This window comes from Chlorocebus sabaeus, chromosome 22 (assembly GCF_047675955.1).
Source record: "Chlorocebus sabaeus isolate Y175 chromosome 22, mChlSab1.0.hap1, whole genome shotgun sequence".
In the NCBI taxonomy this organism is placed as follows: Eukaryota; Metazoa; Chordata; class Mammalia; order Primates; family Cercopithecidae; genus Chlorocebus; species Chlorocebus sabaeus.
The window spans coordinates 42,392,044-42,406,783 of record NC_132925.1 but is presented as its reverse complement, the minus strand read 5'-3'; the positions used below and the strand labels follow the sequence as shown (position 1 = coordinate 42,406,783).

Below are 14,740 nucleotides of genomic sequence, written 5' to 3'. Positions count from 1 at the left end.
TAAAAATCTTTCAGGCTGGGCATGGTGGCTCATGCCTGTAATCCCAGCACTTTGGGAGCCTGGGGCAGGAGGATTGCTTGAGCCCAGGAGTTCAAGACCAGCCTGGCCAACATAGCAAAACCCTGTCTCTACAAAAAGTACAAAAAAATTATCTGGGCATGGTGGCGTGCACCTGTTGTCCCAGCTACCCAAGAGATTGAGATGGGAGGATCACCTGAGCCTAGAAGGTCGCGGCTGCAGTTAGCTGTGATCACGCTACTGCACTCAAACCTGGAAGACAGAGCGAGGCCCTGTTACATGAAAAATGTTATTTCATTATTTTAATTAACATTTATTTGGCTGCGTGCAGTGGCTCATGCCTGCAATCCTAGCACTTTGGGAGGCCAAGGTGGGTGGATTACCTGAGCTTAGGAGTTCGAGACCAGCCTGGGCACATGGCAAAACCCCATCTCTACTAAAAATACAAAAAATTAGCTGGGCATGGTGGTGCACGCCTGTAATCCCAGCTATTTGGGAGGCTGAGGCATGAGAACCACTTGAACCCAAGAGGCAGAGGTTGCAATGAGCCAAGATAGTGGCACTGCACTCCAGCCTGGACCACAGAGTGAGACTCTGTCTCAAAAAAAAAAAAAAAAAAACACACACACACACATTTATTTGATTGCTAGCGATATTGAACATATGTTCATGTTTATTCGTAATTTGTATTTTTTTCTGATAATTGGTCTTTGACTATTTCCTTATTGGGATTTTAGGGTTTAAAAACTTTTTTGAATTCTTTATATATTATGAAGATTGTGGCATGGCACAGTGACTCACACCTATAATCCCAGCACTGTAGGAGGCCTAGAAAGAAGGATCACTTGAGGCTGGGAGTTCCAGAACAGCCTGGGCAACATAGCAAGACCCTGTCTCTACAAAAAAAAAAATTGTTTTAATTAGCTGGGTGTGATGGTGCACACCTGTAGTCTTAACTGCTCAGGAAACTGAGGCAGGAGGATTGCTTAAGCCCAGCAGTTCAAAGTTCTGACCACGCCACTGCCCACCAGCCTGGGCAACAGACTGAGACCCTGCCTCTAGAAATAAAAAAAATAAGTAAAACAGATGAAAAAAAAGAAGATCGTGTTGTTAACTAATAAGCTTCCTAGTTATTGTTTGCTTTCTCATTTTAGCTTCACAGTTTTATGTTTTTATATAATCAAATAATGCTTTATTAACATTTTTATTTTCATTTAACTTTAGAAATTCCTTCTTTATCCTGAAAATAGAGAAATATTCTAATAATTTTTTTCTAATTGATTAATGATTTCTTTTTTACATTTAACTATCTATTTCTTACTTATTTTGTTATATGGTATTCAATGAATTTTTTTATACAAATAGCTAAATTTGGAAATTTTATTCCAATACCATTTACTGAATATTTCTTTTTCACCCTACTGACTTTGGAAATCACCTTTATTATATTACTATATTCTTGTATATTCCAGCATCAGTTTTTGGGCCACATATTAAGCTACCAGTTTGGGGGCCAGTAAAACAGTTTTAAAACATGCTTTTAGTACTGGTATGTATTTTAATATTTGAATATACAATTCATCCTCCCTAATTACTCTTTTTTCTTAGATATTATTGAATTTTATGTATCTAAATGAACTTTAGAGTTACACAAAGTTCTCACTGTAAAGAAACCTGTTGGAATTTCAAATGAAAATTGATTAAGCTTTATAATTAATTAATCCCATTGTTATAATACTGTATCTTCCTACACAGGAACATGTTATCTTTACTTACGAAGTCTATTTGGGTCTCAGTAAAGTGATTTATAGTTTTTATATAGGTCTACAGATTCCTTAAAATATTGTAAATTTGTTATAGCTGTTATGAAGGAAATATTTTTGCCTGTTACAGTTTTCTAACTGGTTGTGATTGGTCATAGAGGAAAGCCATTTGTTTCTGTGTGTTTATATTGTGTGCACCTACTAATTAGCCTAGGTAGTTTTGTGTTGTTTTGTGGGTTTTCTAGTTAGACAGGCATATGATTTTAAAAGTAAGGATAACTTTGTTTCCTCTCTGTTGAGTATATTTCTTATTTCTGTTTTAGGTCTTAGGTCTTGGTTAGAATTTTTCTAGAATACTTGAAATAGAAGTGTTAATAATTGGCATTTTTGAATATCATGTGTTCCTTAGTTTATTTTAGGAAGCAGATAGAGAACATCACATAGCATTTTGGATCAGATTTGTTTCCCAAGATACGTGCTCAGTGGCAGTGTTATATCTCAGTTGGCAGTAAATTTGGCAAGCAGTTGTAGAAATAACCCTGAACATCTGAAAGCAGGGGGATAAAGTGATCAAAAGACCTGTTTAGAGTTTAGGCATCATGTATTATTTCTTACTTGTAAAATGATGAAAGTTTAACAAAATGGAGAAATAGTTGTTATCCTGTTGTGCAAAAACTATTTTAGGACCCCTCTTTATAATAATTAAAAGCAAGCTCAGCTTTTACACTACTGCCAAATCCTGACCTCAGTTGCGCTTCTTACCTAGTACTTTACAGTAAGTAGGATGAACATTATAGTTGCCTAGACTACTTCAACATTAAATGAAAGAATCTTGGTAAAATTAGAAAGGAATAATTTCATTGCATAAGACAAACTAAGAATAACAACTGTACTACCCAGAAAGAAATTGTCATTATAACAAAATCAGAGCAGTACCTTTGATGTTGCTATTACCAGGAAAGAGTGAAAAAATTCTATTTTGAAATCATTATGGAAATGAAAAGATCTGTCATTTTCATTCATTCCATTCATGATAATTTTCCCCTGACAGTAACAGTTCTCATATGTAATTTTTACATTTTTAGATTTAACATTTTTTAACATGCAGAACTTGCTATAACAGAAAATGAAGTCTTCTAATGAGGCCAGGTTCTGGGGGCTGCAAATCAGGCTTGCCTGAGATAACTGGCCTCAACAGAAAAGTCCTGTTTAGTCCACCCCAGGGGCAAGTAGCTCATTTAATGGCTTTAGTATTCAGTTGGATTGAATTCTAGGAAGTGAAAACTCCTAAGACGGTATAATATGTTTAGACTTACAGTGGAGTTACTTAAATCTTTTAGAAATGACTCTTATTTCCCAGAGTCATATAGCTTTCTTGCCACATGCACTTTTGTTTGTCAGAATTAAACTTTATGTACTTCTGTGCTTTTATGGTAAATTTTTGATAAAGTTGATAATTTTTTTGTTTTGTTTTTGTTTTTGTTTTGAGACAGGATCTCACTGTCACCCAGGCTGGAGTGCAGTGGCACAGTCTCTACTCACTGCAGCCTCAACCTCCAGGGCTCAAGTGATCCTCCCGCCTCAGCTGCCTGAATAGCTGGAACTACAGGTGCATACTACCATACCTGGCTAATTTTTTTGTATTTTTTATAGAGACAGGGTTTCACCATGTTGCCCGGGCTAATCTCAAACTCCTGGGCTCAAGCAGTCCTCCCACCTCGGCCTCCCAAAGTGCTGAGATTATAGGCATGTGCCACTATGCCTGACCAATGTTGATATGTTAAGAGTTTATGTATATTGATTGTTTACTATGTGCCAGGCACTAAGTGCTTTACAAAAATTGTTAAAATTTAAATAGTTCTTGAATATGTATATTTTAATCTTTTAGATAAATGTGCCCTAGTTAAGTTCTCCTGCTTCTCAAAGTGAGGTGACAAGTTAAAGTGGATGAATTAGGATGATTCGTTGACATACACCCTGTCTATTACCTCTCTGCCATTCTGTGGCTTAGGAAAAAGAAGGGAAAGGAAAAAGATGATTGGATAATTCTAAGCCGTTACAGGCAGAAACGTAGAGAAAAGATAAAAGCCGTTGAAAGAAGAATATTCATATTCTTCTTGCTACTGATTCAGCTGACTTTTAAAGGGTTCCAAGTAAATATATGAATGGATAAGAAGTACTAATAATAGTGCCTAACATTGTCTGGGCACGGTGGCTCACGCCTGTAATCCCAGCACTTTGGGAGGCCCAGGCGGGCAGATCACTTGAGGCCAGGAGTTCAAGATCAGCCTGGCCAACATGGCAAAACCCCATCTCTACTAAAAAATACAAAAATTAGCCAGGCGTGGTGGCACATGCCTCTAGTCCTAGCTACTTGAGAGGCTGAGGCGGGAGGATCGCTTGAACCCGGGAGGCAGAAGTTGCAGTGAGTCAAGATTACACCACTGCACTCCAGCCTGTATGACGAGCAAGACCCTATCTCAAAACAAAAACAAAAAATAAAAAATAGTGGTGAACATTTACTGAAATCTGCTGTGTCAAGCACTGTGCTAACTGATCTATATCACATCTTGAAAAGATTTTATGTTTTGTAAAGGAAGTCATAATCAGATTTCTTAAATATTAACTTCCTATGTTCATTTAAGTTGCAAAAATAAAATTAATTTCATCATTCTTTTAGAAGAATAGTCTGTGTCAATCTGAGACTTCAATCTTGACTCACTGGGGTCATACCCGTAATAGCAAGCCACTGTGGACAGATAAGATACCTTTTCTTGAAGCTTTCCTGATCAACCCTCATCTCTAGTGATCTTTGCCTTTTCCAAGTGTCAGCAGCATAAAATTTTGCATTTAACTATATGGTGCCTCAAGTTGTTATTTACTAAATCCTCAAGTTTGGATTACTAAATCTACTCATAGGGTAGTCTTTAATCTTAAGGTTAAAACTGTGCTTTATACTTTTATGTTTAATCCTGAGTATTGTGAATTTTATAAATGGCTCTAATTATATAATAAGTACAAATTAATTTTTAAATTTTTTAATTAATTATTTTTTGGAGATGGGGTTTTGCTCTGTTGCACAGACTGGTCTCAAATTCCTGGGCTCAAGCCGTCTTCCTACCTCAACCTCCAGAGAAACTAGGATTACAGGCATACACCACCACACCTGGCCAAAACGAATTTTTAGTTAGTCTTCAAAGTTAATGTTTTGGTTGAAATCATCTTTATTTTTTAAAAAACAACAATAATTAGGAAATGTGTTCATTATACATTTAAAGTTGCATTCTCTTACATTGCAGTTCCTCAGTTTGAAACTACATGTAGTTATGTAGAAGCTACACTCGAAGAGTTTCTGACCTGGAACTGTGACCAGTCTAGTATTTCTGGACCATTTAGAGATTATGACCATTCCAAATTCTGGGCTTATGCTGACTATAAATATTTTGTCAGTCTATTTGAAGACAAGACAGATATTTTCCAGGTAAGTCAGAACCTTCCTTATAATCTTGGTAGGAATTTGTTTTTGAGAAAAGATCACAAATTAGGATCTCCCTGGCACCTTCTCTGCCTTTTTCTCTCGTAAGTAATCGCCATGAGTCCTGGATATTTCACCCACTCAAACCGAAAGTTTGCTGAAGAAAAGTGTACCATTTGGCTCACACAGATGAGCAGGCTTCCTTGTTTTCCCACTCCCAAACTTCCTATACACCCTTCTTTGCTTTTAAACAGTGCTTGAGTCAGTTTGGAGTATGTTAGAAGCATAGATTGTATGTAAAACTTCATTGCCTCCTGACCTCCATGTAAGTTCTTGTCACGTCAGTGAGGGAGATGAAAGCATAAAGCTGATTCTGTGAAGAAACATTCCCTGGGCTGTGACCAGGCTGCTGCTGCAATTTCTACCTGCTCTAGGGGTTTTGGACAGCTGTTTTATCTGGCAGTTCATGGCCTGAGGCAGAGAACACTTGGCTCCCAGTATTTGGTAGCGGAAGCCCTGTAGAAGTGTGGGAGTGACTTGCAGAAGTAAAATTATGGAAGTTCTTTGCTGTATGTTGACATAACTGACAACAGAGTTTCCAGACTACCATATCCTCTTTTCTTTTAAATGTTTTCTACCTTAAACTGGCAGTTTATTTTGTGAGATAATTTTGCAAACTCTCTGCTCTTGTTTCCATGTGTGTCTTAGGTGTGGGGCAGGAATGGGAGCCATTCCAGAGGCTGTTTGGAGGACTCTGCCTTGCCCCCACTCAGGCCAAGGCTCCAGAGTCCTTCTTCCTGCCCCTTCTTTGTGGAGAGAAATATTTCACTATCCCTGCAGGCTGTTCACCTCTTTTCCTCTCTGCCACCACCCACTCTCTGGACTTGGCTTTCATAGGCTGATAGTTCTTTGGCTCCTCAGTAATTTTCCATTCAGTGTATATTTTTCTTTTTTATGTTGAGTCAAGATGTAAATGCTGATGTTAACATAGGTATTATAATAGATCCTCCCATCTCAGCCTCCCGAGTTGCTGGAAGTATAGGAATGTGCCACTGCGCCTGGCTTAATTTTGCTTTTTTATATTAAAAAAAGGAAAAATGTGTCACCTTGCCCCATAGTTTTGTTGTTGTTGTTGTTGTCGTCGTCGTTTTGAGATGGAGTCTCTGTCACCCAGGCTGGAATGCAGTGGCGCAATTTGAACTCCCTGCAACCTCTGCCTCCCAGGTTCAAGCAATTCTCCTGCCACAGCCACCGCCCACCCCCTAACCCCAGTAGCTGGGATTACAGGTGCCTGCCACCACGCCCAGCTAATTTTTGTATGGTTTTGTAGAGACAGGGTTTCACCATGTTGGCCAGACTTCAAGTGATCCACCAACCTAGGCCTCCCAAAGTGCTGGGATTACAGGCATGAGCCACTGCACCCAGCCTGTCATTGTTGTTAGTTGAGAATGTATTTTCATTCTCTTACCCATGAAAGAAATGCATAGGTTTTAAAAACACTCAGTAAATGACTCTGAATTCAAAGTCAATACCAAATCTACTATTTACTCATTTTTAAATGATAATTTTAAGGTAGATATTTTTTCTTACAACCTTAATTGTGATCACTTTATGGTTTTTTAATTATGGAACTTACAGATTTTATAGTTAACTTTAAAAGTGTTTTGTTACGTTTCTCATACTCACCCCCAACCACTCTGTAAATCAGACTAGTACTTTATTCCATATTTCAGGTAAAATATTGCTTAATAGTAACATTGATCAAGTACTTACTTTTGGGGGGAATTTTTCTAATGTTTTACATTTATAATCCTCAAAGTAACTCTATGATTTAATAATTATCCCCATTTTAAGAAAAATGAGACCCAAAGAGGTTAAGTAAACCTTTTCTAAGATTATACAACTACGAAGGGGTAACCCAAATAGTCTGCTTTCAGAGCTTTAGCTACTCCAGAGCTTTAATGACTACTGTGCTTACAGAGGGTGTGCATACATTCAGTCCCGTTGGGACTCTCTGTCCTGAGTCTAGGCTCACTCTGCCTTGGATGAGTCTTTGATCTGACCCCAGTAGTTCTGTCTCATCCCAGGCAAGGCAGCACTGAGCAGTATGTGACCTGTCCATTAAGTGCGGATATAAAGGGCAGTCTTTTTGGCAATGTGCTGGAATTCTAACTGAGCCCTTATAAAATCTGATATTTTGAGTTGAATGAGTTTTCTGTCAGCTCATATTATGGCAATTAATTCTGCTATGAATAACCACGTCCATTAGGATTATATCACCTTTTGTCTCGAAATTTTCTGGGCACCAAGTCTTCTTACATCACAGGTACCTATGTTGGTTTAATTCATTCAGCTACCAAGTCTTATTACTTGTGTTTCAAGCTTTCTTATATCTGTCATAAAATGGTGGGTAGTTAAGCATTAAAATGGGTACATTTGAAAAATGTATATTAATTTATTTAAAATGACACAACCCACTATATGTTAACATAATAATATTTTTAAGAAAATAACTATATTCAAAAAATTTTCAATGTCATCAGAGGGATGGATTGTTGTACATTTTGGCATGTCTCCTTGATGTCTGGCTGTAAGAAGACAGCTGGATTCTCTGCTTCACCATTCAAGCTATTGCAATTTGTTGGTTTGTTTAAAGTATATGAAGAAAATTTTGCCTCACACACATATGAAACTGAAAAAGGGAGGATTATTTATTAATAACAGCCTTTTCAGATAATTGTGGATTGTTTTTATACCACACCACACTTGATGAGGGGTAGTTTCTTAAAGGCTCATTAGTTGCAATATAAAATCTGAACCTATAATGAATGAACTCTGTACCCTTGTAATAAAATCCATTGGTCTGTCTTGCGCAGAATGGATCTTATGTAATGTTATCATGGACCATTTGGAAAATATTGGTTTACTGAATTATGTAGATCTTCCAAATCTTGACACATTTTCAGTATACTTGATACATTTCATTATTCAAAAAGTCATGTTTGTTAATACCACTGTTCTTATCAGAAAAAAGTCTTAGGAAGCTTTCAGGCTCATGTATTTCTTTTTCTTTTTTTTTTGAGACAGAGTCTGACTCTGTCACCCAGGCTGGAGTGCAATCACATGATCTTGGCTCACTGCAACCTCCGCCTCCTAGGTTCAAGCAATTCTACCGCGTCGGCCTCCCAAGTAGCTGGGAGTATACACCATGCCTGGCTAAATTTTAGATTTTTAGTAGAAATGATGTTTCACCATGTTGACCAGGCTGGTCTCGAACTCCTGAACTCAAGTGATCTGCCTGCTCAGCCTCCCAAAGTCTGGGATTGCAGGCATGAGCCATCATGCCCAGCCCAAAATATAACTTTTAAAATAATATAATTAATTATAATTACTCTCCAAAACTTACAAAGGATAAATATTTCAATCCAAATTTCAAACAGCCCCTTAAATTGACATTGTACATTAGCAATTGTCTGAGTTTCTTTTTCCTTAGAAAAATTACCTTAGGTACATAAACAGAAAAGAGGTAATTAACTCTCTACCCACCGATAGGCTCGATAAACACCTTAATTCTTACATTCCAACTTGTCTCATCAGAAAGCATCACTGGCCATCAGATGCCATTATTCATTATCAAATCACCTGCCTCAATTTCAACATGCTCTCATAGCTATGTTTTAAAGTCCAAGACATGTTACAACCATTCTTCCATCTACTGTATTTTGGGAATCTGTGACCTGGTGACTTAACAAGGCTCCTGACCTTCAGTAGCCAATTCAAATCACAATGTCAAATGGAATCTACCTGAGAAGCATTCTTGGGGCAAAATTCCTTTTATTACATGTTGATTCTTAATAACTTCAATTATGATGATACTTACTGATAATTGCAAAAGGTAAAACCTGTCATTCTTTCCTAATGAGTCTGAAAGAAAGAAATTTTGTTTTATACTGTCACAAATTCCCTACCTTTCTAGGAAAGTAGAGAACAAAATGTTCAAAACAAGTGCTTTATTTAGATTAGTCAGTGATATGATGTATAACTAAAAAATAATAAGATTAATTTTATTTGCTATACACAAAAGTCATTTAAGTGTCAAAATCATACTTTTAGGCCATCTTGAGGCTACAGGATATTTTCCAATCATACCAATATATTTATCAATATACATATTTTTCATAGATAAATTTAATTTGTGGAAGAAAAGAGTTAATAGGAGGAAACTTCAAGTAGAGGCTATAAGTAAAAACTTACAAAACTAGTAGAGAGCCAGGGAGATTAAGAATTTCTTACCAAGGCTGACAAATGCTACACTGATTAACTAGAAGCCGCAGAGAATTTGACAAAGGTGAAGCTAGGGGTTTAAGTCAAAACATTCTCTGAGGGGTCCTAAAGACCCAGAGAAATATCAAAACAAGAAATGGTAAGAGTAGGGGGCCGGGCGCGGTGGCTCAAGCCTGTAATCCCAGCACTTTGGGAGGCCGAGACGGGCGGATCACGAGGTCAGGAGATCGAGTCCATCCTGGCTAACATGGTGAAACCCCGTCTCTACTAAAAAATGCAAAAAACTAGCCGGGCGAAGTGGCGGGCGCCTGTAGTCCCAGCTACTCGGGAGGCTGAGGCAGGAGAATGGCGTAAACCCGGGAGGCGGAGCTTGCAGTGAGCTGAGATCCGGCCACTGCACTCCAGCCCGGGCGACAGAGCGAGACTCCGTCTCAAAAAAAAAAAAAAAAAAAAAAAAGAAAGAAATGGTAAGAGTAGGAAAAAATCCACTTACGTAATCATTCAAATACCTATTATGTATTCAGCAGTATGTTAGCAGTTTACAGGAGTAAAAAATTATAAAACATAGCCCAAAGAGCTTACAATATTGTTAAAGGAACAGGAGGACACAAACGTTCTGTGTCACTTACCATTTAAATAGTAATCCAAATAAAACATATAGGAAGGAAGGCAAGGGACAGATGGATATGGGTACAAGTGGTTGAGAAGGTTTCATAGCCAAGGCTGAACCTGAGCCAGGTCCTAAAACATAGAACTTTAACAGGCAGAAATTGAAAGGGGCATGAGCAGAGGCCAGGAGGTAAGACAGAGCATAGGTCAGTGAGGAGACTGGACAGGGCCTTACGCAGAGCAGACAGGTGGTGTCAGCCATACTTGGGAGGGTCTTAAATGCTATCCTTGTATAATTTTAAGTTATAAAACGTTTGTGAACATGATTAAGTATTTTAATTTTAATCTGGAGTATGACTTAAAATGTATTTTCATAAGCAACTGTTTTAGAATTACTTAGAGGAGGAGTCAGAACAGAAGAACATAGAGTAATTACAGTTGTGATGTTGTAAACCAGAGTGGCCCATAGACCCCTGGGGGTCCCTAACAACCTTTCAGAGGATCTTTGAGATCAAAATTATTTTCATAATACTTCTAAGATGATATTTGCTTATTTCACAGTGTTGACATTTGCACTGATGGTACAAATGCAATGGTGAACAAAACTGCTAGTGTCGAGACAGTGGGATCAAAGTGTACTAATAGCATTGTATTAAAAAATACACACACAACTTTATTGGGGTATAACTGATATATAATAAACAGCATATATTTAAGGTTAACAGTTTGATTAAGTTTTACATATACATAAACCCAAGAAATTATCACCACATTCAAGATGACAAACATTTTGATCATGTCCAAAAGTTTCCCAGTGTCCCTTCATAACCTGTCTCTCCCTACACCCTCATTCTCAGACACCACTGATGTAGTAGTACTTTCTGTCACTGCAGGTTAGTTTGGCAGTTCTAGAATTTCGTAGAAATGGAATCATATAGTAAGCACTCCTTTTTCATGCCAATACTATTCAAAGGAGGAGACAGACATAGTTAACATCAAAACAAGGAAACCCAAGGTAGAGAGGGTCATTTTATCACAATAAAAGGTCAATTCACCAAGCAGACATAATAATCCCAAATGTGTATGAACCCAATAACAGTTTCAAAATACATGAACAAAACTGATGAATCTAAAGTGAGAAAAACACAAATATACAATTATAGCAGGGGGATTTCAATACCTCTGTCTCTATAATGGGTAAAACAAATATACAGAAAATCAGTAAGGATACAGAAGACTTGAACAATCCACTTGATTTCATTGACATTTATAAAACACTCCACCCAACAACAGAAAACACATTATTTCCAAGTGCACATGGAACGTTTATCAAGATTGATTATATTCTGGGCCATAAAACAAGTTTCAATAATTTAAAAGGATTTAAGTCATACAAAGTATGTTCTCTCACCACAACAGAATTAAATTAAAAATTCATGACTAAAAGATAGCTGAAAAATCCCCAAATATTTGAAATTAAACCTTAAACTTCTAAATAATCCATAAGTCAAATAGTAAATCACAAGGAAAATTAGGAAATATTAGGCTAGTCCTTGACTATAAGTCAAGGCTGAAGAGATATGCTAAGCAACAGTCTGCAAGTAAGAGACAGGGAGGCCCAATATTAGCCTTGGTATAATTTAGTTGCTCAAAAAGAAAAGTGCCGTCTGTCAGTGCATTAATGGTATGATGTCCAGGTCATGGAATGTTACAATTCCATGGATACAGGTTCTGTGTAGACTGTGTCTGGGGTTCAGTTTGGGAGCCAGGCTTTAGGCCTGTTGACAAATAAAGGAAATTGAGAGAAGAGCAATTGGAAGGAAAAGTTAATGCTGCTGCATCTAGGTTAAAAAATAATAATAATAAAGGAGAAGCTGGACAGTCTTTCTGATAACTTAAAAATAGCAATTTTTGGCAGGAAATAAACTTGTTCTCTTTAGTTATAGAAAGCAAATCTAGGATCCTCCTCTGTAAGCTACCAGGAAGTAGATACTGATTTTGTAGTAAGTGGTCAACCAGCTAGCTACTTTCCTTCCCAAGCTAGCTACTTTTGCTCTTTTCAGGGATGGTGTGGAATAGAACTTTCTGAGAATAGATGATTTTTAAAGATTTTTGCAACTCTTGAAGTATGTGTGAGTAGACTCCAGGACAGATCACCCTACTGATCACCCTTTTTGGTTTTACAGATGTAGCACCCAAACAGGGCCTCCTGTTTCTAGCAAGACTCAAGACAGATTCCTGGGCCCACATTGACTTCAGACATTTGACTACCCATAAGTAGCTAAACTTACTTGGGCAGAGAATCCCAACTCTCAATGCTGTCTATTTTTACACTGACAATTTTGCTTTTTTTTTTTTTTCTTTGAGACAAGGTCTTGCTCTGTCACTCAGGCACTCAGGCTGGAGTGCTGTGGTGCAAACACAGCTCACTGCAGCCTTAACCTCCCAAGCTCAAGTAATCCTCCCTCCTCAGCCTCCTGAGTAGCTGGGACCACAGGTGCATGCCACCACGCCCAGCCAATTTGTTAAAAAAAAGTTTTTGTAGAGACAGAGCCTCACCAAACATTGCCCTCGCTGGTCTCGAACTCGTGGACCCAGGCAGTCCTCCCACCTCAGCCTCCCAGATTGCTGGAATTACAGGCATGAGCCACCACACCTGGCTGACAGTTTTGCTTTTTAAGTCATTACTGTTAGACAAGAGGCCAGGGAAGCCTCTCCTCAGTTTCTCATACAGTAACCTCACCCTGTAGAAAAATCTTTCTTCAGTGATTCTTTCCAAAGCAGGGATCTAGAACAGGGTTTTTCATGTGGGGTTGGTCTGTCACTTCTTTGAAAGTATATATGAAATTTCATGTGTGCTTTTTCTGAGGAGAAGGGGCTTTGGTATTTATTAGATTCCTGCAGGGATGTATCTATAAGATTAAGAATCACATAACCTGTCTCTTCTTAGCTAAGACAAGTCTCTTTTTTCCTTTTTATACTGAATGGCTTTCAGCTACCTTTAGTTAAATTCTTCAGACTGAGGTGTGGTAAATTGTTCAACAAGGACCAGGTTAATTGGAAGCCTCCCCTAAGCTCCCTGCTTGGGTGCAGGGCCGTCCTGCTGTGATCTTAAAGCATTTCCTGCATATTTGTGTCAGAGCACTTATTACATCATGTTGAAAGGCTCTGTTTATAGGATTATCGCCCATGATTAGATTTGAAGGGTTGGCCTGTGTTACATTAATTTTTGTATCCCCAACACCCAGCATCACACCAGGTGTATGCTCAAAAATGTCATTGGCCTGAACTATTTTAACCATCATAAGTCAACGGATTCCTCTTTCCCTCCCAAGCAGCCAGTGTGTTCCAAGGTCTAACCCTGAGCCTGGTACTAAGTTAGGCATTGAGAAAACAGGGGTAAGCTCCCAGTATGGAGGTTATAGGCTATATGCAGAGAGAACAGGATTTTTACCACCCACTGGAACTGCCACGTGTGAGCCATATGCATTTACAGTGGTGCTGACCTTGCAAAAATTCCCCCTTCTATGTCAGACATTAGTTATGTGCACATATTCAACCATTTTCATCACTCAAAACAAAAATGAAAAAAAAAGTGCCCTTTCTAGTCTTCCTCAAAACCATCCATTAAATTTCTCTTTAAAATCCTTGCTCTTTGAATACAGCTGTTAATGTTTTCCCTCTAAAAATAGAAAATTTAGACTGCAGTTACTGATAAAAGGAGTGTCAGCATTGAGAATGATGTTCTGCACATAGAAGTGGGTTTTTTTTTTCTTTGCTTTTGTTTTTTAAAACTGAAAGGAAAATTTCGTGAGTAAAATAAAAATAAGGGAGAACCATCATGCCTGGTTCACTAGTATGTTCTTTTTCTTTTCTAGCTTATAAATCTGTTTAATCACATGGATTTCGGTTTATGTGTGACCCTATTTTTCTGTGCTGCAAATGCACCGTCGGCTTCTAAAAGTATAGGCTTTTCCCAGTAGTTGACTTGAGCAGGATTTGCCCACAGAACCAGGCATATGAAGAGTCTAAGTCCAGAGCACTGTGCTGTCTCTGTTCTAAAGATCATTGCACTTAAGAAGTTCATGACTTTGGGGAGTATATTGAAAGCCATCCATAGATGTATATTTCAAAAGATGTACTTTGACACCCTCACCTGAAGACTGATCTAGTAGGTATGAGCTAAGGCTCCAACATTGATAGTTTTAAGTAACCCCACTAATGTAGGAGAAGGCTTCTTTTATGTGGTCATTGAAGTACACAAAGTTAGTAAGTTGCATATATACACAAATATATGCACTGCTTAGAGGGAATAAGGATTTCTGACTTCCTCGGTTGCGTCTCAGAGATATTTGAAATAATGACGTTTCCACTATATTCACTGTTCTAACTGCCCAAAACACGCTTTCCCTAAATATCAGCAGAATCCTGTCTGTTTCCAACTCTAAAATGTAAGCTTCATCTGAGTGGGCATTTTGTCTCTTTTGTTCATTGATTCATTACAAGCTTCTAGAACAGTGCCTGGCATGTTGTAAGTAGTCAGTAAATATTTGTTGAATGATTACTATTAGTGTGGTTATTCAAATATGTT

General features: G+C 38.0%; 1 protein-coding gene across 1 annotated transcript in view; it reads left to right on the top strand.

Moving 5' to 3' along the window:
• The window catches only part of HSPBAP1 (HSPB1 associated protein 1), a 48,798-nt gene that overhangs the window by 16,394 nt on the left and 17,664 nt on the right, over positions 1 to 14,740 (top strand). The window contains exon 3 of the mRNA XM_007985595.3: positions 5,081 to 5,262. Within this exon, the coding sequence (XP_007983786.2) occupies positions 5,081 to 5,262 (182 nt within the window). The remainder of the gene's footprint in view (positions 1 to 5,080; positions 5,263 to 14,740) is intronic.